Source organism: Rhodnius prolixus, unplaced genomic scaffold (assembly GCF_049639745.1).
Source record: "Rhodnius prolixus isolate KJV_2025 unplaced genomic scaffold, Rpr scaffold_6, whole genome shotgun sequence".
Classification (NCBI taxonomy): domain Eukaryota; kingdom Metazoa; phylum Arthropoda; class Insecta; order Hemiptera; family Reduviidae; genus Rhodnius; species Rhodnius prolixus.
In genome coordinates, this window is record NW_027411634.1 from 8,050,053 (window position 1) to 8,073,232 (window position 23,180).

At 31.7% G+C, this 23,180-nt stretch overlaps 3 protein-coding genes across 7 annotated transcripts; 2 read left to right on the forward strand and 1 right to left on the reverse strand.

The window, feature by feature from the left end:
• Window positions 1-644: 644 nt before the first annotated feature.
• Window positions 645-17,531, forward strand: LOC141461436 (larval cuticle protein A2B-like). Of its 3 annotated transcripts, none has more exons than XM_074142571.1 (9): window positions 645-799; window positions 2,976-3,085; window positions 3,238-3,434; window positions 6,735-6,890; window positions 9,268-9,408; window positions 14,855-15,074; window positions 15,826-15,974; window positions 16,665-17,150; window positions 17,229-17,531. In XM_074142571.1, the coding sequence occupies exons 7-9, from the start codon at window positions 15,963-15,965 to the stop codon at window positions 17,280-17,282; spliced, it is 552 nt and encodes a 183-aa protein (XP_073998672.1). In that variant the 5' UTR covers window positions 645-799; window positions 2,976-3,085; window positions 3,238-3,434; window positions 6,735-6,890; window positions 9,268-9,408; window positions 14,855-15,074; window positions 15,826-15,962; the 3' UTR covers window positions 17,283-17,531. The 3 variants fall into 3 exon arrangements, with proteins under 3 accessions (XP_073998672.1, XP_073998674.1, XP_073998673.1); XM_074142573.1 differs by lacking the exon at window positions 645-799 and adding an exon at window positions 1,831-2,769 and having other exon boundaries at window positions 2,976-3,116; XM_074142572.1 differs by lacking the exon at window positions 645-799 and adding an exon at window positions 1,831-2,769.
• LOC141461434 (cuticle protein 19-like) lies at window positions 4,029-6,827 on the reverse strand. Its single transcript, XM_074142556.1, has 3 exons — window positions 6,690-6,827; window positions 4,312-4,824; window positions 4,029-4,229 (listed from the first exon to the last, which is right to left on the reverse strand). The coding sequence occupies exons 1-3, from the start codon at window positions 6,699-6,701 to the stop codon at window positions 4,161-4,163; spliced, it is 594 nt and encodes a 197-aa protein (XP_073998657.1). The 5' UTR covers window positions 6,702-6,827; the 3' UTR covers window positions 4,029-4,160.
• A 1,014-nt stretch (window positions 17,532-18,545) lies between the features above and the next one.
• On the forward strand, window positions 18,546-22,882 carry LOC141461437 (uncharacterized). 3 transcript variants are annotated; one of them, XM_074142574.1, is made up of 5 exons: window positions 18,546-19,050; window positions 19,270-19,428; window positions 20,993-21,124; window positions 22,345-22,749; window positions 22,826-22,878. In XM_074142574.1, the coding sequence occupies exons 3-5, from the start codon at window positions 21,113-21,115 to the stop codon at window positions 22,847-22,849; spliced, it is 441 nt and encodes a 146-aa protein (XP_073998675.1). In that variant the 5' UTR covers window positions 18,546-19,050; window positions 19,270-19,428; window positions 20,993-21,112; the 3' UTR covers window positions 22,850-22,878. The 3 variants fall into 3 exon arrangements, with proteins under 3 accessions (XP_073998675.1, XP_073998677.1, XP_073998676.1); XM_074142575.1 differs by lacking the exon at window positions 19,270-19,428 and having other exon boundaries at window positions 18,547-18,738; window positions 18,820-19,050; XM_074142576.1 differs by lacking the exon at window positions 19,270-19,428 and having other exon boundaries at window positions 22,826-22,882.
• Window positions 22,883-23,180: the final 298 nt, after the last annotated feature.

Here is a 23,180-nt window from a genome sequence, read left to right on the forward strand (position 1 = left end):
GATCTGAACAAACTCCGAAACTAGTAATATGAACAGGAACCAGAACTTATATCGACACGTGCGTGACTAAATTAGTTTTCAAATTATTGCTCATGAGACAGTTTTTCGTTCGATGGTTGTTAACAAGAATGTAGGCGTAAACCAGTTACTGATGCTGCAATCATTAACAATTAAAAAAAAAATTATTATTATTATTTGAAGCAATTTGACAAAAGTGAATGGTTATAAAATGAGACATTAGCTTATCCAAGGTTTATTTGAGTTATTGCCCTTTTTTGCAATTATTATTAATTCATAATACACACACCCACACTTACTTACTTGTGAGAACTTCACACACTTGTCATACTCTATGGTCGTCAAAAGGGATATTTCCGCTAGAGAAACTCAAAATAAAATGTGCCGATTATAGCACATTGTTCTCTCAAGGAGTAAGAGAAAAACCATGGTAGAGGTATCTCTAAAGTTGTATTTTATTATTTTTAAGAAACTGTTTCGACCTAGCCTCATTAATAATATTAAGAACATTAAAAACGGTATCGATCTGGCAGATTTGTTGAAAATTTATTAAACTTAGGGATTTTAATGAAATAAAGGATCTTTTACTATTTTAGAAACTTATATTCTAATGAATTAGTAATTAGGAAAGAGATCAGAAGAGATAGTACGCCTGGATTTGAAGTTTGGCTTGAGACTGCAGATACAACTGGCTTTGCGAATTCGGTAGAAAAGAAAGAAACATTACGAAATACTTCAGCATTCCACGCTCCCATCCAACAATCCTAGGATTATGGACTAGGTAAAGTAAAAAACAAATGATATATATCAGACAAGATTCATGTTCATACAAACGCAATTAATTACAGAAAAGTAAGCAATAATTAAACCAACACATAATCCATAGTAATCAAGAATGCAACTATCGTCTCCATTGTAATCAAAACCTAATATAACAATTTGAGTTCAAAACATACAGCAGAAGAAAAAAAGGTCAACAAATGGGTAAACACATCTATAAAAATATATTTAGTTTATGAATATTCTATAAATAAATTTTACCTTCAATCTTTTTTTTTTTTTAATTGCTGCTGCAATTTAGCGTACAGTTGTGAGGAAATTAGTATTTTAAGATTTCAAATGATAATAATGTTTTCGTTTTGTAGAGTATGATGTAAACTTATTTTATCTATAAGATTGTAGATATCCTGCACCATGTACTTTATTAAGAGATGGGTTATCTCATTCAAAGTTCTTAATTTCAAGAGCAAAGTAATTACACTTCTTGCAACGCTCATCAGTATTTACATTGTCCATTAAGTTTAGTTCAATTAATAAATAGTTAACAGCCTTATTAACTTTCAAATCTGTTTTGATAAACATAGCTTAACATAATGATTTGTTATGTTTAGTTAATGAAAAGGTGTTTGCATTTTTTTCTGCTTAGTCATATCAGTTAATTGTTGGAGGCCCGAGTAATTATTTGATCCACTTGTTTTTTTATCAGTTATGTGACTGTTAATCATGAAAGTATTCATTTATAACAGATTCACTGTGATGATAACATCTTGTTACTCTCTTCTGTTGATCTCACAATCAGGGTTGTACTCGACTTTGAAGAGAAAAAGGTGTTTCAAGTGGAATAATGAGCAGGATGTGCCGAGCTGATGATTGACGATCGTGTCTGATCTGCTAAAATCTTGGCGTATAGGGAAATAACATCTTTTAAGGTTTAATAAATACGAGAAGGAAAAACAAAAATCAGCGACGTGATCTTGTGTGCAAATATCTGTAAAAGGGGACAAAAATTAGAAAGAATAAAGGTGATAGTCTTTTTGTACCATTATCGCTTTTATACCAAGGATGTGGCCGAATTTAATCTACATTCAATGTTTTCAAAACCCAAGCTTCATTACAAGAATTATTATTTGTAGTTAAAAGTCGATTAAGGTCAACTTTTTATGCAAACAAAAACAATACATTCGACCAACAAGCTTTGCTAGAATAGAAATATTAGAGAAAAAAAAATGTTGCTGTGACGAAGTGATTCTTCGAAGGGAATGCTGACGATCCTACTTCCAATTCTATGGTACTCATGTAAAACTCGTACCTGCCGTTTTAGCTTAAAAAATTATCTCTCTTTGGTTAATCAAAAAAGTTCTCTTTTAACAAAACAAAGCAAATGTCTTCTATCAAGATTGGAACTTTGGCTTCTATCTTACCTTAATTTCAGCTCTATGGATAGCTGTTATCCGGAAGAGCTTCAAATTATTTGCTAACAGATAGATTCAAGTTTAAAAAAAAAGAAAAGCGATATGGATATATATATATATATATTTGAATTCATGTGAACAAATTATTTTATAATTATAAATATTTTATTAAATTATGTATACATATATGTATAATTATTTTATTTAATAAAAACGCACAGATTTTTTTAACGTCGGTGAGTGGAAATCACTTGTTTAGACGCCACAGCAACCATAGTATTCTAAGATAGTGTAGTTTATTAAAGGATGAACTGTGTTATACTAAACCGCATTACACGCAGGTGTTGAACTACTATCTACCTGCTGACTTCATGTCGCACTCATGGAATGATTTTAATCATTCTTTTGTTAATTTTTTGATCAGATAAATAAATATAAATTACGACATGGAGATAGTTAACTGTAATTAAAAACTAGGCCACCATTTGGCATCAGTTTTTTCTCACTCACTTTACAGCAAAAATAAATGAGTTGAAATTGGAAATATATTTAGTCTTAGGTGACATTATTTCGTTCTTAATTGGAAAGTTATATTGCGCCATACAAATCCTTTAACAGAAGGTCTTATTTTGTAATGATAACATTACTAAACGAGACAAATTAATCTAAACTCCAACCTAACTAATCAGGATCTAGTTCCTCATTAAAATAGTTTTATTTTCTTTTTTGTTAATAGTTTACCATTCTATTATGTTTTTTTTAAAGGAAATTCTATGGAGGTAATTGTTGATTATTCATTCCGCCTAATGTAACCAATCATTGCTCAAATTGTGCCAACTCACACACATAAGAACTCGGAGCATCTAGAATTAAAGGTATTACACATCAAATAAAAAAGTGTTTTTGGTAAGTTCACTTAATTAATTATGTTATAGAAAAAAAGTTACTTCTATAAAATGTTTTTGAAATTAAAATTTCTGTTGAATTATTTAAGTTAATTTTTGACTCTTTTTTTTTTATTCTACAGTTATTGTTTATATTGTAAAATGGAAACAGTTGGATTCTCCTCTCCAAACAAATTATCCTACCTCTGAAGCAGATGAAAGTTCCAAACCTGTCTGGGATACAATAAAAATGCGTAATACGACGCATAAAATCAGAGCTGTTCTCCAGCACTGCGGACCTAACCACATTAGCAATATTGCCCATCGAATTGGCCGAGCAGTATGTATTTTGTTTACTTTTTCGAAAGTTTTAGGTTTGGCGTATGCCAAATACTTGAAGTGGATGTTAAAAATTAACATTTATGATTTAGAAATAAACAAAAATTAGACTTCAGGCAGGCTTACCTTCAACAACCAAATTATGTGTCTAGCAAATGTAAAATACTTACTATAAATTTCTCACATTAGCTATAAATAAAATCCAAGTTCTAGACCTTCTTTGTTCTTTATTGGGTTCGATACCTATCTAACCCAGTAAACAACACATCTTTGCCTGTAAGAGACATTATAGGAGGGCTCTGGATAATATAAGTTGATTGAACTCTAAATATTAACGCAATGTCGAATATTAAACTCGGTAGCACGTTACAATTTATTTACCGATTCTCGCTTCTAACTTGAGAACTTAAAGCCATCTTCTTCTCGTGTTGGAACTAAGAAGTCTATTAATTGTAGGATTATCCAATTCGTTGCACTTTAGCTTTTTACGACATCACAAACAATAAAGTGGTTGAATCTCTTGCGAAATCAAATGCGCTATCATAGTTCTCTAAAGTGAAATGTAAAATCAAATAATGATAAAAAAAATTAAAAATTTGTGTAGAAGAAATGTTTTATTGATGAATATAAAAACGAAGAAAATAAAAACAAGAATTGAATGTGTCCATATTTACATGTAAATGACTATTTGTGATGATGTGGAACAATGAGATAAATATATCATTATTTAGTAGTGAGGCAGAAATGGGGCTTTCACTGCGACGGGCGCGGCAGCTACAGCGACTTTTTGTACTACCTGAGAATAATAGTTAAAATAGATCAATCAATAAGTAGATTAATAATATTATAGTTTATGTTCAGTTAGTATAATATTTTACCGCGGGATGTGTATTTGGTGTCCTATGGACAACAGCGTTGAAACCGCGGTGTGGATCAGCGGTGTATTCGACAACCCTTTTGGAACCGTCAGGTTCAACCAAGGAGTAGCTACCATGGACTACATCACCTTCTCTTGCTTCGGATTGGCTCTTGACATCTCCAGTGTGGGCATCGTGTACAGCATATTCGAATTTGTAAGATGGATGTGGGTCTACATAATCGAGCACCTGTTTAGCGTGTCCAGCTACGGCTACTGCAGGAGCTGCATGAGCCAAAGTAACCGGTGCAGCAGCAACTGCTGGCGCAGCATGAGCAACAGCCAACGGTGCGGCAGCGTATCCGCCGTATGCCAGACCTCCGTGACCGCCGAGGTCACCTGCAAGGCCGTACCCGTGACCTCCGAGTCCGCCTGCAAGGCCGTACTCCAGGCCTCCATGACCTGCGTCGTAGCCCACACCATCATATAATCCTGCCATTGTTGATCCCAAAGCTATACTCAGAAGTAAGATCACCTATAACACAAAAAAAAAAAAAAAATTATTCGTGTTTTAATTTTGTCCAAACGTTAAAAATCGTTCATTATCGAAATTAATGTTGTTATTAGTTCATAGATGTTAATACAAATTTTTGATTAAAAAATTCACTGAATTTGGAATATAACAAGGTTCGTGCTTCTTGAAGACTAAATTCTTAATATCAATTTAAGTTGCTTTCACGATTATACGGAAAGAATTCAGCTGTTAAAGGAAAATGTAATTTTACCATTATAATTTGGAAACTATTATTATTACTGCCTTGAACTTTTCAATCAACTTGTTAAGAAAAAAATTTCCAAGAATCTTTTTATATCAATCACCGGAAGATTAATCCAGCTTGTGCTTTCTAGGATTCATATATAGGTATGTGTAGTATATATTGTAGAAAACTTTTATTGCTATTGTTTGGATACTTTAACAATCCTTTCTCCGAATATGCTCTTAAATGCATAGTACAATTGTGCACTAAGTTATCCAATAATTGTGTCCTAAGTTTGCATAATGATAAATAAAACATAAAATATTTTATAGTGTAAAATCTTTTATAATATAAAATATTGATTTATTTTTAATCTTATATCTCTTGAATCATTGGTCAGTGTTTAACAACCCCTTGATAATGTTGTAGTACCGAACGTAAAATATTTTAAATTTCTGAAAGTAGAAGATGTAATGAACCTAGAGACTTCAAAAGGGGAATCAAAAAAAGGACAAAAAGTATCTAATAAGTTACACACATTCGATGTTTTCTTTTTTAATTATTTAATCATTATAATTGTTTGAAATTTATATAATTCTTTAAAATAGTTTTAAAAAAGTATTTATAATTTATATTATGCGTGTTATATTAAGAATAATTCGTAAACTAACGAAAAAAGTAATGTTCACCACCGACATTATTTAAGGGCTTTAACAACTACCACATTAAATATTGCCAAGCTCGAAATCGCAAAGTAAACCTGGCACAAAATAAGCTTAGGGGTCTGCGCTTTCAATCGCTCTGTTACCATTAAGTTTAAGTCACGCACAAATGTAGCTGATTAAAGTTTTAAATTAGTTTTTTATTTTTTTATTTTGTGGAATGTGGTGTGTATATCCCTGCATCGTTTTAACTCATAAACGTTCTTCAAACCGAAATATTTGAGCCATATTTATTTCACTAACATTATAGATTTGTAAACCGAACATTACTCTGAAATGTAACCTTACGGAGAAGCTTGACCCAACCCCTCCCACGGAAAAGCCCTGAAACAGATTTAAAAAATATATATTAATGTAAAAGTTATGAAGTTCTTACGGCAGACTTCTAATTGTTATTCAATTTTAAGCACAGTTTTCAAAAATTATTCTATTATCCTCCAAAAAAAACTTTTTTAAGAAAAATTACTCGAACGAAATTGATACCTTAGTTTGGTACTGAGCGTTTAATGCAACAATTTTAGGGTGTAATGGAGGATTTTCAGAAAAAAGTTTAAAAACGCTTAAATTTATTCCAAAAGTAGCATTCAAGATTATGATTAATCTTTTTTCAAATTTTAGGGCTCTAAACGAATTTTAACGAACCATAATATTACAAAGGGTAGTATAATTGCACAAATTACTGAAGTGAAACTTTTGAGGAAGTAAATGATGTATCAAAGCAAAATCTCTATTATTTTCTAAGATCATATTTAATATATAGAGGTATTTCAAAACTTGTGTTTCGACGAAAAATATTTGAAAAATGGCGCAAGGGCAAAAGGTACTGCTGCTTGTGAGGAATTAAAATTGGTAAAACCACTGATTTCCTGAATTCTAAATTCATTGATTTATTACTAATCAAAATTAACTATGAAACTTACTTTAGTAGCCATATTTACGGGTGCACAATATTCTCTGTTGGGCAGGTTGATTGCAGTTTACAAGGAGTCAGGACTAGCTAATTGAAGTGTATTGTGTGGATACAATACTGTTGTGTATATACTGAAGACAATGGTGGCCTCTCCATCTATATATATAGTTCTGAGAGCAGAGTTGTTGTAGAGCTCGACATCACCATAGAGGTATGATGTGTAACTTGAGAGGGGAGGGTCACCGCTGTACGTCCTGCGGTCAACATGCAGTCTCCCTTTCACTGTTGTTTATCGTCCAATCTTCTTGTTAACATGCACCTCGGTTGTTGTCACATTAATGGCTGTTTCTTTCCTTATTAATACTCAATTATTATTTCATTAGATACTAATTAGTTTGTTACAATCCTTTCTGTCAGTATGTCAACTCAGTGATTCACTCATCTTTAAGAAACGATTCTGTTTTAAATCTTAGAATTCTTTCTCTGGCTATTTTATAGGGGGCTTTGCCCACGAGTAAATCATATGAAAAAGATCAGAGAGCATTATTCTTCATTTCTGTCAATGTCCCGACCGTTTCTCTTTGATGTCATCAGTAAATGATTTATCAACTGAAAGATGTTCCTCGGTTAGTCAGTGAAAATGCAAAACCAGCCAGAAATTATAAGACACTGCGGTCCGAACCACATGTTCTACAAAATCCAGTGTGAATAGTCACAACTTTCTCACACGAATGTTTCTAACGATTTAAATCATAAATATTTTTCAAACTCGAAATATTTAAAAAAAAATAATAATAATAATAAATACTAAGCTCGCTGGAATCTTAATTTATCAGTTTATTTACATTTATTTTTGAAGGCGTGAACAAAATATTTTCTGGTTTTACACTTTCCGTTGTTAGTGAAGAAACGCATCAAATGTGTTCCGAAAGTCGGTCGGATAGTTTCATACTAGGTAAAAAATTGTTTCTCTAGCCAACCTTTTTATTACATAATAAACCTTATCACGTCTCATTATTCATTATTAAACGCGCTCCTCTGTCCTCTCCCCAAATTATTCCATCCGAACAACCCTGTACAATGATGAGAGCCTTTCAGAGGTAGTTGAAACGGATTTCTTGAGAATACCTTCGGTCAAGCTGGAGTTGTACGTTCCACTCACGTCTAATAGCATACTGTAACTTAAGAGAAGACTGAATTATGAATAAAACTCATATTCTAGGAAACCTAGTAGAATTTTTTATGTTACAGTAGATTTGACTTTATATACATTCATAGAATTTTTCTTATTTTATCAGAAACAAATTATTTTTGGAGAGTTCTAGGCACAAGCAATGTTGAATTTTCTTTTAAAGTGACACTGCATTGTACAATATGATTCTGCCCTTTATAGAGAATGCGTAAATTTAAATTTTTGGTACAAGGAACGCACGATTTCTAAGAGTTTATACCTTTTAAACGTATCTCAATCTAGGGTGCCCAGTTCTTCATACCATGTACCACTTCTCTTCTAATATTCTTTTCAAGTAATCAAGATTTCTCGGGATGTGTTCCTTATGCATCCAAGCCTGTCTCCTGCCCATCACAATCTGCTAAAGTAACGAAGCTCAATATCTGCGGCGATACATGTAATATTTATTTCCGAAGACAGCTCTCACTTCTCACTAGCGTATGCCGTGGCAAACCATATAAAAAGTAAAATTTAGTATCCTTTTCAAAAATAAATAATAATAATTAAAAAATCCCGCTCTTCTAAATTAATGTAAAAGTCTTTTTTAAAATTGAATTAATATTAAATATTTGAAGGACGTTTGACAATCAAAATGATATATTACAGAAAAAGAAACTGGTAAGAAGAAATAGTTTTTATTTTAATGCTTCAGAAGACAAATTATGATACTTTATGAATGTCAGATACTGCAGCATAATTTCATTTACAGAGCCCCGCTTTTTAAGGCACCACAATTCTTAAAATTGCTTTGTTCTTTCAAGTGATTCTTAATCAAACTTTTTCAAGAGCTATGATTTATCCAAAATAATGTATAGCAATTAATCCGATACGAAAAAATATAATTTCCTAAATTTTATTGCTTTTTAATCCAAATGTTTGGGTATAATTACATAAAATACCTACATAATATTTCATTAACAAATACTACTTTTTTTTTATTGTCAGTAAGCATTCAGTCACAAAACCTGTTTTATAACTTTAAACTTGAGCCATTCACAGCTTGTGCTAACTCTAAATGCAATGCATTTGTTCCACTTCGCAGATCAAGTTGAATGGACAGCATAGTTTGTACTTTCTCTTTTAACTCTTAAAGGAAATATTGTGAGCGTAGCTAATTTTCGAACTTGAATATGGATAGGAAAAATTGGGTGACAGTTTTGTAATTAGAATATACACCAAATTAAATTATTAAAACCTTAATACAGAAAAACTTTCAGCCCACATTTATTATTTTTTGGAAGACATTTACGGGTTAACATTTATATGTATTTTCAAAAATCAAAAAATGATTTTATAAAAGTTTAAATTTGTCTTTTTAAAAAACCTATTCCTTACTGATATCATTCTTTTGATTCAGGGTTAGAAAATGCTCATGCAGCAGTTTCAACTTCGGTGAAGTTATTTTTTTAATTATCTCTTGCAAAGAAACTGTTCCAAAGACTGAAACCAATTGTGTGGCCCATGGAGTAAGTCTAGTCTGTTGGGGGATAAAAAGCAAGTAAGATACCTTCATATTCTTAACCGAAGGCTAGGACAGGGGTCGGCAACCTATTTCAAGTAGAGAGCCATTTCTTCTTAAATAATTTTAATTAATCTTACCAAGAGCCGCAAGGATGATAGTGTAAAAAGTTGTAGTAGATCATTTGTATTCACAAATTATTATTTTATGATATTCAATAACGTTTAAATGTTTTATATATTTATTTTCACATATTGCAAAGTAAATAAACAAATAAATAATAACTAAACCTGTGTTTGAATGAAAATGGCGGCAGTACTATATAATTACGTACTGTATTTTAATATAATTCTATTCAATTTCAAACCCATCACATTTAAAATTCTTTTTGAAAAAATATCTTTACTTTAATAAATGAAATTTTCATTTGTTTCGATAAAATTGAAATATACAATACGTATATTTTAGACAGGCTGAAGAGCCACAAAATTTGGTTAAAAGAGCCGCATGCGGCTCGCGAGCCGTGGGTTGCCGACCCCTGGGCTAGGAGATTATAGCCTATTTAACATGAACAAAAACTGCTGGATAAGGTTGGGTCTTTTATAATGTATTCTACTTCGTTTTTAGCAGTTTGTAGCCATCAACTTTTATCAACTTATTTGTCCTGTTTGACCAACAAGCAATGTTGTTTATCCGCGATTCAAGCATTGACGAAGCTACTTCTATTATTTTGCCAGCAAATCTTCTATCATCTTATTACATTGTTTTTTTATAGAAGTGCCATGATTTTTTAAAGAAATTGATTACTTCTTTTTACAACGCTCTATTACTTAATATGATGGCAATAATACCTTTTTTGACATTGTTATTTCATCAGAAACTGGGCGAGGAATGAGATTTGGTGACAATTTCCCGAGATCTTGAGTCTCAAGATGCTCTCGTCTATCTTTCGAAGGTAATACCTCCAAAAAGTTTATGAAACCAATGAGAGAATCTTTTACTTTTCACTGCTAATATATTTTATACAAAAGTGACGTGAAATTACTATGTTTTGGCTCATAGTTATTAAAAATTAATATAATATAATTTTTGAAGATTGCTGTGGTGGACTTCTTAAGTTACTTAAATTGTCTTTTTTTCTAAATATAATTTTGAGTATGTTAGCTTATTGTAAGACCGGTCTTTACTGTGTTATTCATTGTGTATGGACTAAGGAAACTTGACTGGTATTTAAGAAGTAAAAGTATTGAAATAGCCATAATGAAAAATGTTTCGTAATTATTGCAATTTTATTTGAATTATTATTAATGTTTTTACAATTTTGTTTAACATTTTATTTGTAATAATGATTTATGTTAGTCCCGAAAGGAAACAAATATGACAATACTTGATTTTCGTTCTTAATTTTTTCTTAAAATAGAGTTATTTATTAAAACTGTCCGGTAGGACAGTTGTGTAAGGGTTGACCATCAAAAACTGCACGAAAAAGCGTAACGTTGAAAAACACCCAACTTTGACAATTTTTTTCTCTTTTTCTATAAAAGATAAAATTCCCAAATTTTCTTTAAATCTTACTCCGAACCCTCCTCCATAACTGTAATTTTTTTGCAACCACCCAGATCTAATAGGTTTCGAGAAAAAAGTTGCCGAAAATGAGCAAAAACCGCTTTTTCAAAAAATGTTCTTGTTCTTGTTCTTCTTCTTGTTGTTCTTGTTGTTACCTTTTTTGTAAACAACGTAGCGCCTAAACGCGTGAACCGATTTTCATGAATGAGGTGTCATTCGATTGGGAATTTTATGTAGATGTGCCTTTTGGGGGTCTCGGCCCTGTGCATCGAATGGGAGAGGAGTTAGCCCCCTTTATGTAAGGCCCCCTCCAAAATTATTATTACTAATTACTCTGTAAATCTTGGCCCGATTTTGATAAAATTTGGTAGGATGATAGGGTTAGGGCTCCCCTACCTAACAATAAAGCGACGATCTGCTCTTACACTTGTTAAGGGGAAGTATAGCAATCGTTTCAAATTATCGACACGTGAACCGATTTTCATGAATGAAGTGTCATTCGAATCGAAATTTTGTACAGATTTGTACTTTAAAAGTCTCGACGCTATGCCTCATAAGGAGGGGAGTTCGCCCCACCCAAATAAGGCCCTTTCTAAAACTATTATTACCAATATTTCTACAAAGCTTAGTCCGATTTTGATAAAATTTAGCACGAAGAAGTGATTAAAGCTCCTCTACGTGGCTGTGAAGTGCCATCATGCTCTTACACCTACTAAAGAGGAAGTACTGCAATCGTTAAAATTATCAATGAGTGAACCGATTTACATCAATGAATTGTCGTTCGATTCAAAATCTTTGCCTTTTAGGGAGAAGTACTGTAATCGCAGTTTATTTTTCTTGCTCCTCTTAAAAGGAAGTACTGAAATCGCAGTTTAATTTTGCTATTTACGTACAAATACCTTCCTATTTTATTCAAAACGCTTTCTCCAAAAAATGGTTATTGCGGATGGTTTGGGGACCGCAACTATAACCATTCTTTAAAAAGATCTCTCTAGTGGTAATTACGGTTCCGATTTAACACCTTATCAGGTTATAATGATAGAATAGCTTATTCCAAATTTTAAAAAAATCTGTAAAGCAGGCGTAACTTTGCTAATAGACAAAAAGGAAAATCTATCCAAAAGGTACAAAAATCTCCTTAACAAAAACTTACAGTTTAAAAAGTTAAGTATAAGGGTTGATTAAACGCCAAAAGGTACACAAATCAGCAAGTACCCAACATTTCATTAATACTTCATTGATATTATTTAAGTAATTTTACCGCATTAATTTTCATTAATATTTTTTAAGAATTTATTAGATGTCACATACCCTTATGCTGGCCAGTTCATTCATAATAGTTATAATTGTGATAAAATATATTATATCTTCGTATAAATAGGTACTTTATTTTAACTCTATTCCAAATTATTCTTCTGATTTCTCTTTAATGTGCCCTTTATTCTGAAGTTGTCACATATACATGCATGTTAAATTAGAAAAAGACAAATTTAGAGTCGGCTACTGTTTAAATTTGAATCACGGAGGATTTAAAACAATATTTCAGTCTTGAATTCGTCTTACCGAAATATTCGTGAGCACAATTACACACAGTTAATAACAAGTAGATTATTCAAAATTATTTATTCATTTCTCAATTGTAATTTAATTTAGTTCCCCTAATTTTACTTATAGTAAAATACTGGAATAATTAGCTGTCCTAAAAATATGCATATCTTATTTACTTTATATTACATATACACAACATTGTGGGAAGAACACCTAGATGGAGAATGTAATTGAAGACAACTATATTATTTACGATAAAGCCAGATTGACTACTACATAAAATAACAATTACTTTAATCGAAGAATGAACTTAAACCGACGATTTTTATTTAAAAATAAAAATAAATAAACAAAATCATTGATGTATGTTGGTGTAAGCATTTTTTAAAAAATTTTTTGAATTTTTAAGCCTCATATTTTTTTATTTTTATAACGTTTTCTTTTTCACCTGTAATTAATAGTTTGATTATTATAGATAAATAGATATTACAGTCAATCTAAGTTAAATGGTGTGCTACTTGAACAAATATTTTGTAGATGAAAATGGCCAGCATAAGGGTATGTGACATCTAATAAATTCTTAAAAAATATTAATGAAAATTAATGCGGTAAAATTACTTAAATAATATCAATGAAGTATTAATGAAATGTTGGGTACTTGCTGATTTGTGTACCTTTTGGCGTTTAATCAACCCTTATACTTAACTTTTTAAACTGTAAGTTTTTGTTAAGGTAATTCATTTGTTTTGCTGGTTACTTTGAACATATTGATAGGAGGGTTAATTTTTATTTAAAAAGGGAAATAATATAGAAAACAATTAATTTCCTTCCTTTTGATAATGATTTAATTAAACGAAATGAAGAAAGAAAATAAGCCTCTTCAATTAATCAAAAATTTACATAATTAAAATACCGCTAGTATTTTATAATTTGTTAATTGGTTCTATCATTTTCTTTCTTAAGATGTAGATCTTTAACATAGACGGTTTTTAGCAGCTCAAGGTTAGAGTACTCTTGACACAGATTACTGTATGAATTACAGTTACTTTCAAACATATAGCTAATAGTTTCACGGTGGGCCTAGTATTATTATTTATTTATTTTTTTAGCTCTTTTTCCCTCTTTCGGGTTGCAAGACCGATCCAGTAAACAATAATAGCAAGGTTATATTTCAGTTTTATTTAGAGTTTTGGTCATTTTTCTCTTGAATAGAAGAAAAAAAAGTTTTTTTTTAAATTACTTTTTATTCTACACAAGAGAACCTGTACAGTACAACAATCGTATATTTATTATCCCTTATTTCTGAGCAGTACAACAAAGCAAAGGCCGGACGAAGCACTCAATCCGTTGTAAATAGAAGAGCTTAGTAGTTGAAGCTAAGTAGTTGCTTTATTATTCAATCAGACGAGCTTATTCAGCGCTGTCCCACTAAGACATAACTGGTACTATAGCGAATTGCATTTTAGGCAGAATTTAAGCAGCTGAAGAGGGTTGTGAGAGAAGTGATTGAGTAAAGCTAGGAAATGGTGCATGCTATCGCGAATCATTTTTCTGGCTTAGCATTTTCAAATTGCTTTCATGATCTATTCAGGGGAAGTGCGCTGTTTGTGCTAGACAATCCAAGAAAGATCAGTCACAGAGAGCAAAAGCAGAAGAAAAAATTGAGGAATACCCACATCGTACATCCAAATTTGGGGAAAGTCCTCCCACCATATATGGCCATGAAATAGAGGAAACATTATGCTTCAATATTTATCTTCAAATAAGATAAATCTGTTGTATGGGTGATTACGTGTTACAAATTTAAGAAAAAAAAAGCAGTAAAAGAAAATTAACTATCCTAAAAATGCCCAAATATATTTACAGAAGATAAGGTAGTTACTAATAATCGAAAACAAGAATTACAACAAAAAATCATAGGTCAGGTTTAAAAACAAAACAAAAAAGGCTATACTACACAAGAATGTCTTAATTGGTGTTCTGTCAACTTCGTTAATTCCAGTGTTAAGGCATAATGACCATGGATGTGTGTGAGTAGTAAAAAAAATCTTTTTTTCTACGGAATTAACTAAGATGTTATGTACATCTTATTTAATTCTTTGAAATTAATTTTGCAACATTTTTATATACGCAGAATTATTTTTCTCTTTTTACATCTTCTTAAATGAATTGGTTGTTACTAATAATTAGTTTTCAGAGAAAGTTTTGTTTCAATTGGGAAATGAAGTTCCTAAACAAGTTAATTTGTTATTAATGATAGAGTAAAGATAGTGTACTGCTAGAAACCGATTATATTATTGCATATTATTTACATACGAAGTAAGTCCAACTTTAGGGCTAAGTTCTCATCTATCTAAAAATTAATTTTCAGATAAGGATTTCAATTAAAATGCTGGAAGAAGAAGAGGAAAAAGTCGCTCGACAGTTGCTGATACCCGAATCATTGGTTATGGGTGATTGTGTGCAGGCGACCTGCCCTTCATTATTGTTATTGTTATTGTTATTATTGTTATTCTTGCTGTTGGTGCACCTGCAGTTAAATGCAAGAGGCCGGCAAAGCACTTCTTATTTTACTTTAACTAAAGGAAAAAGTAAATATATTTATTAAATACAAGAAAACGTTAACTCGAAGTACTGCAGTACCTGTTTTGTTTTTGTAATTTAAGATGATAATTTAACAAACAAAAAGAAAGTATTTTATTCATTACGAATTCCATCAAATTAGATTTGTCAACCTTTATATTCCTTTATAATCAGTGCAATTTTAGGATAATAATTTTTCAAGGGAAGGGATTAGGCCACTGGTTAGGGAATACTGGATTCCAACGGGAAGATTCTGGGTTTGAATCCAGCTGCTAAACAAAAAAAACATAAATACCATGAAAATATGTTTTATTCAATTCAGATTTCCGGATTTACTAGAAGTTGAGGAACCTAAACATCATTTAGGCTTTTTTTTAAAGAATAGTTCATAAAAATTACATGCGAACAAGTTACGAGATAACGCACTTCTTCTTTAAGTCATTAAACGCAATTAATATTAATCAATATTTGCAAACGAGTGGGCGAACGATGCTATTTTTCAATATTGTTATGATAATTGAATCAGCTTACTAATCCATGCCATCTGGTTGCCCCACGTTCAAGACCACTTTTAAATTCCTGTTTATTTTAACTTTTTAATACAGAAACCTGTATTATTTACCAATTTACAAAACTACATTACATTTCAAACTCCATTCTGTTTTCTGTCCAGTTTCTCCCTCTAATCCAATAATTTAGTAAAAGTATTATTTTTATTATTATAAAATAATTTCTACAATTTTTTCTTCCCCCTTTTAGTTTTTTTTATATCGGCACCCTGCCGGGAGAGGGCTACCCTGTACAAGTACTACTCTCGGCTGTATAAATAATCAGATGCAAACCTAGGAAATCAGCAGTCGTTCTGTGACAGGATAATAATTACAATCTTGCTAAAAATGTTTTCGAAGGTAAATTATCATTTTAAGTTTCTTTTACTTATATATTTGCAGCATTTTTAATTTTTGTTTTTCGATCAGTTAGAATTCAAATGTGAGAGAAATAAATAAACTAGATATTCGAATGAACTGAAATTATAAAATCCATTATGTTAATAAAATTAATGACAATAATTAACACTTCAATTGAAATTAATTAGTTAATTCTTTCACAACTATTCTGTAAAATGCTGATATTTTTACTTCCTCTCTTTCTATTAGTGAGAGAAGGTATTTTAAAACAAAACTTCGCCTTCGTAGAAATTTTTTTACGTCGGTAGTTGTTGATCTGGAAGAAATTAGTAAAGTTTTAAGCCTAGAATTTGAAATAAGTACTGAATCTGTATTGATATCATTTCTGTTAATTAATACCACTCAATTAAAAATTATTAAAAGTTAAATTTCTTTGTTTTAAAAAATTTAATTTCATCTCTAACAAACTACCCTGAGATGCTATCTTAATTGTTTAAGAGAAGTAATAAAAGAAAATATAACGTGAAATATTCATAGGAATTACTCTCATTGTATTCGAATTTTAGCGGAAATTAAAATATTATCTAGCTAATTGCACTAATATTACCGTATTAATATAATAATAATGTATTTCAGTCAAAGATAATATTTTTATTCATACATATTTAAATAACTGCACAATTTTTACAGATAGTAATCTTGGCAGTCGCCCTTGAAGTAGTTGTGGGAGGCCTTCTCACTGGAGGTTATGGAGGTGGCTTTGGAAGCGGCTATGGTGGCTTTGGAGGCGGCTATGGTGGCTTTGGAGGCGGCTATGGTGGCTTTGGAGGCGGCTATGGAAGTGGACATCATACACTCGTAGCACCAGTGTCTCATGTAGCTCACGCTCCAGTAGCTCATGTAGCTGTAGCTCATGCCCCAGTAGCTGTGGCCCACCACACTAAACATGTAGTTGACTATGTAGACCCTCATCCAGAATACAACTTTGAATACGCTGTACACGATGGTCATACTGGTGATGTTAAGGAGCAACATGAGACTAGAAAAGGCGATGTCGTCCACGGAAGCTACTCCTTGGTTGAACCTGACGGTTCCAAGAGAGTTGTAGAATACACCGCTGACCCACACAACGGTTTCAACGCTGTTGTCCACAGACAACATAATGCTCACCCTACTGTAAGTTATTAAGCCTTTTATTAATTTAACTACAAACATAGTTTATAGGCTTGAAAATAATAAAATGTTTGTCTTCAGGTAGTTAAGACCGTAGTTGCCACGCCGGTCGTCAAGTCATTTTATCATCATTAAGAATACCAGTAGTCAACACCTCTTCCAGTCACATTGACTGAATCATTTTTCATGTAATTTTATTTATCATTTTTTATATCAATAAAAATTTATAATTTAACATAATATTGTAATTTTATACATAAAGTGAACACCCCTTTGCAAAAATAAGCATCTTATCTATTTAAGTTTTACTCCCTAAGAAAGAATTAGGGTGTGCTCTATATTGAAAAATTTACTCGAAACTTTTATGTTCTTTATATTTAATCTGTTTTATGTGTAATGTTTGATATTTAAGAGTTAGAATAAAAAGTATTAAAGAATAACAGAATTTGCTTCGTTTTACAAGGTATGTCGCTCCCAGTTTTCTGTGTGGATCGGAAATCTGGATAAGCGTTTAGGAGACAACCCAAAAACCATTTACTTAAAAAAAGTTTCCAAACACTCTTTCAAGGTAAGAACTTCATATGAGGATTAAGGAACAGTTTTGGAACTGCAAGATATCTAACTTCGAGTGTAATTAGACACTGCCGAAAATCAAATGATAGCACGGATCGCATACTGTTGGCTATCCACTTATCAAATCACATTTGTTAAAATGTGCATATTTTCATTCGCGCAGGATGTGCGAATTAGAAGTTTGTCACTTGATGTCCAGGTGTAAGAGCAAAACTTAAACAGACTAGTTGTGACGTATGCTTCTATAAAATGGGTGATGTCCAAAGAGAACGAAGGATAACATGTGAATGGAAGAGAAAAGTTCTTTGGTAATATCTAAGGGAAGATATACATACGTAAACGGTCCATGGTATGCCATAAAAAGTTGTACTAGTTGTGAAACGAAGAAGATATTGTGATTTATTTAAATAAGGGGCTACTTCGGATGTTTGGTCGTATGTAGAGAGTAATTCAGGCGGATAAGATGAAGATCTAAGGGGCTTTGTTTTGTGGCCAGCAGGGTCGTCGGAGAAGAAAGCCTCATTCGCTTTGGCTGCTCAAAGCAAGATATCCCCTCTTCGTAAATATTGGATAATATTAATTATTAGATAATATGATTTTATTTGACATAGCACGCCAGTTTTATATTGCGGGAAAATTACAAATTTAAATTCATGTGCCCCCTCGTATAAAGTACAAACTTCACTTTATTATTATTAAAGGTTATTCACAAAATATTTAGAACTCTTATTCTAATTTTTATTCACTTAATTTTACTACTTTACGAAATTTTTTACTATTTTTGCTTTAAGCATTGTGTGTGTCATGTAACCTCTAAATTCAGTCATCACAGCATTCGTGGTTTGTGGTAATGGAGTCGAGTACTGATAATTGGTGTTGAAATCAGGATCGTTAGACGCGTACTTGGAACTAATGAATCTACCTCTTAGGTTTAGAAAAGAAAGAACATGCATTCTTTAAGATATGTAGTTTCTTTTATTTATTTATTTTTTTCAAAAAAATTCAATCTGGAATAGAGGTGAGGTTAGGCCTCCTTCATTTAAAACAGCTTTTTTGTTTGTTTTATAATGGGCGCATTTACTTAGTTTTTCTTCTTAAGGAAGTTGAAGACACTGGTAAAAATCTACTTTTGAAGAAAATTTCCTTCAACTATTAGTGCGATTCCAAATGGTCCTTCACGTTTTGCGTTATTTTCTCGATAAAATATTAGCTTCGATTTACATTAAAAGGTGGTTTGTTACTACATAAAAGCATAAACTTTTACTTAAAACATCTAATCAGAAAGTCATCTAACATACATTTTGGGGAGTTGACTAATGCCGCTTTTATTGTAAGTATAGCTTTATTAAACAATGAAAAAACTAATCTTTAGTAAAAAATTTAAAAATTAAAAGTATTTTGTAAGTCATGTCTTCCATCATTGTAGAAAGAGAAATTTGTGTGAGGTTCCCATCATGTTTATTTTTTTTCTTCTTTTTAATTTAAAATGGTAAGAGAAAAGAACTTCTCAGGGTTATATTGTAACAATTTACTGCTTTGCTCTGGCCAGTGAAGGGATCAGTCAAGCTGATGACCGAGAACTAGTTAGGTGATGAGCAATGTCATTGTTGCAACTGTCAGAAAGCTATTAGAACTCTGTAGAAAGCTTCCCAACGGTTTGGAAGTCCCTTCAAGACTCAAAAAGAAGTTTCTACTCCACAGAAGCAGGGTTAGTTGCTTGCTATTATTTTTGCATCTTCTCGTGGTTATGGAATAAATGAAAATTTAACTAATTCCCCAGAAGTCTAAAGTGGAAAGTAAATAAAGCACTAAATTTCCAGGAAGCATTCAGTCTGAAGAAAATTGACTTTTTTTCAAAAAGAGTCAAGACTTTCAATGTTTTATTGCGGTTAGGGCCTAAATTGTTCTTAAATATTCAAAAGTGACGCCTTTGCGGGACTTTATTTAAATGTAACTAAAAAGAACTAAGAAGGTAAGAAACACGTGGAGAAGAAGCGGCAATAGTTTTTCACACTTCACAATATTACCGCAGTTAAGCGTAAAATAATGAAATTCCCATTTTCTGCAAAAAACCATTAGACACACATGTCATTAAAGTATATAAGATATATCATAGTTAACATTAGTATTACATTTTATGGTTAGATACAAAATTTTCAAAATTATCGGTCAGCTGCGACCTTAAGTTTGTTGACTTGTGATTTCGAAATGTGACCAAATGGTATTTGGCTTTTATATTTATAGATTATGACTTAATCTATACTACTAATGCAAACACCAAAGTTCGAAAGATTGAATGATTACACCACTACTAAATAATACCTAATTGTAATGAACAAAGGAAACAGAAATAATCAAAATCACAACGTTTTTCTGTAAACAGAATAAATTGCCTTTACTAACAACAAAACAGCTTCTAATCATTTTAAGAGTTACTATTTAATTTTAAAATTTTACTTTTAAACCATTCGTTTCAAAAAATCGTTAATCCTTCACCATAAAGTTCCTCTAACAAACAGAAAACATGAGCTAAAGCCACATCCTCCGTTCAGTTATTTCGATCTTAGTAATAGAATTGACAATGCAAAAGAAAATTTAAAGATTTTCCAAGGAAACACGAGTTTACAAGTCCCACTCGGGAAATAGGAATATGTCGCCCCTTTTTTTTTTAACATCAGAGCTTTGCAATTATTCTTATTTCATATAAGTTACTGTTACTATTTATTTATCTTTTATTAGAGTAAGAAGTCTGAAGAATTTTAGTGAATTGCATTAAGGGAAAGTCAGGCGAATTTGAGATTTTCTTATTTGTGGTATTGTGATATTAGTCTGGGTGCGTGACATCGGTCCACAGAATGTTTTCCTCATTTAGTTTCCTAAAAAATGGTAAAACAGGGTCTTAAAGGGATAAGGAGAGAAAAGAAAGGTGTCAATTGGTGCCGCACATTTTAAGTAGGTGTTGAAGGACTAAACCAGGTTTTATTTAAAAGAAATATTCATCAGTTCATTAATTACTCCCTCTAGCCCTTAGTTCGCTGAGGTTTCTGTCTACTTTTATAAACTTGTTTGCTTTAATAATATCGAAACAGATTATTTTTAAATTTAGAAACCTGAATAATTAGTTACATTTAACATTGGTACTGTATTCCCAACTCCTTTCTTTTTTATTGGCCAGTTTCTCCCTCTAATTCTAAAATTTAGTAAAAGTAATAATTGTAATATTAATATATTATACACAGATTACAGCCCCCTCTTATACTTTTTTATTTCAGGGCCCAGAGGAGAGAGGGCTACCCTCTATTGTGTTTCACCCGGCCACTATAAATATTGAGTCGCAAACCTAGGAAGTCAGTCAGTCATCAGTGATTGGATTATAGTAACAACCTTACAAAATGTTCTCAAAGGTAAAGTATAATTTAAAATTCCATTACTGTTTTATTTCCACTATTTTACTTTTTATGTGGTTAATGTCACTGGTGTGGGAAAGTTAAAAACAAGTTTGTTTTATTTTTTAATTAATCATGCTATAAAACATACCATTAAATGAATTAAAAACAAGGCACTAATGCCCGAGTTGTCAACGCCAAAAAAAAGTAAATATAACACATACTTGTTATATAACCATTCTGTTAAATTATTTTTCTATTAATGGTAAATTATAAATACTAGAATTTTAATTACTCTCTGCTCACAAAGAAGTAGGTGATCAAACAGAATCTTCACAACAATGGAGTTCTTTATTATTTTATTAATTAGTAACATAAATTTGTAAATTTCATCATAATAATTTTATTTTTTCCACTAAAATATTTTATCATTTAACTTTTTTTTTTAAGCAGTCGAAGATGTACTTTTTATACATAAAAATATCTGAAAAACAGTAATGTAGGCCCTCCATCAATACCCTGTCTTTGTTCATTTAAAAAATCAAAAGCAAAGAATTATACTCTTGTGTCAGATTTATTTAAAGAATCTCAGCGAAACAAGTTAATAAATTTTATTTTAAAAACTATGCAAAATGCTCAGGATCTTTTGGATAAATTGCGCATTCTCTTAGTTCACTTTGAATACGACTAGCCATTTCAAGAAAGGGATCCTAGCATTCACTAACAAAGTGAACATTTTATATCGGCATTGCCGTATTAATATAAAAGAAATTAAGAGCCCAAGGAATTAATCGATATTGGCTGTCATTTGCAGTTAATTATCAATAATATTAAAGTAATATATAGGGAAGACATGCGCAAATCGTAACCACACTCGCTTGCTTGTCAATAGTGTTCTTTACTGACGAATACTTTTATGTAAAAATGCTGAATCTTCGGCAGGAAATTGTGTAGTTTACATGGATAGCTGAAGAATAAATAGGGAATAATTCATACACAATGGGTTATTCACTAGAAAATGTTAAGTTTGATTATTGGATAAACTACTATCTCCAATTCTTTAAGCTGGAAGAAGTTTCTAGAAAGAGAATGCAAAGGACGGCTGCTGGATTCTCACCCGTGATTTCCAGTGCGCTAACCACCATGTTAATCTCTTCGAAATGCTATTTTTTTAAGATGTCACTTTTAATGAAAAAAATTATATTTCACATTTTAATGGCTTCATCATTTTTATGCAGATAGTAATCTTGGCTATTGCCATTGAAGTCGCTGTTGGAGGTCTTCTCACTGGAGGTTATGGAGGTGGCTATGGAGGCGGTTATGGTGGTGGCTATGGAGGCGGTTATGGTGGTGGCTTTGGAGGCGGTTATGGAGGTGGACATCGTACACTCGTAGCTGCTGCACCTGTAGCTGTAGCACATGCCCCAGTAGCCGTGGCCCACCACGCTAATCATGTAGTTGATTATGTCGACACTCACCCAGCATACAATTTTGAATGGGCTGTACACGACGGTCACACTGGAGATGTTAAGCAACAACATGAAGTTAGGGAAGCTAATGTGGTTCACACCAGCTACTCCTGGGTTCAACCTGACGGCACTAGAAAGGTTTCTGTTCACAGAGCGGATGACTCTCATCCAACGGTAAAAAATTAAATTTCAAAATTTTACTTTATCTGCTGATAATTTTGAATTATAGTAATTCAAAAATTTGTTACAGGTGGTTGCCACTCATCATCACTAAATAAGAAAACCTCTACTTCCAGTACCATTCATGTAATTTAAGATTTTTTTATATCAATAAAAGTTTATAATTTGTTATAGAACTCCTTTTTTTTTCTTTTTAATGAAATTATGTAAATTACTGATCATCGAAATCCTAACAGGTCGTGGAACTCAAGTTATATACTTGCAATATAAGTTATTCCAATCGTCTGAAATAACTTTTTTATATTTATTATTATTATTTTTAAGAGAAAGATGGCCGAATAAAAAAATTGTATATACCATTAGAATCTGAGTACAGTTAATATTTCAAGAAGGCAAGAATATTAAATCTATTTAAAAGAATAATT

Coding starts and splice junctions, on each gene's coding strand:
- LOC141461434 (XM_074142556.1), bottom strand. Junction 4,230..4,311: donor CACCAAATACACATCCCGCG/GTAAAATATTAT, acceptor TATTATTCTCAG/GTAGTACAAAAAGTCGCTGT.
- LOC141461436 (XM_074142571.1), top strand. Junction 17,151..17,228: donor AACATAATGCTCACCCTACT/GTAAGTTATTAA, acceptor GTTTGTCTTCAG/GTAGTTAAGACCGTAGTTGC.
- LOC141461437 (XM_074142576.1), top strand. Junction 22,750..22,825: donor CGGATGACTCTCATCCAACG/GTAAAAAATTAA, acceptor AATTTGTTACAG/GTGGTTGCCACTCATCATCA.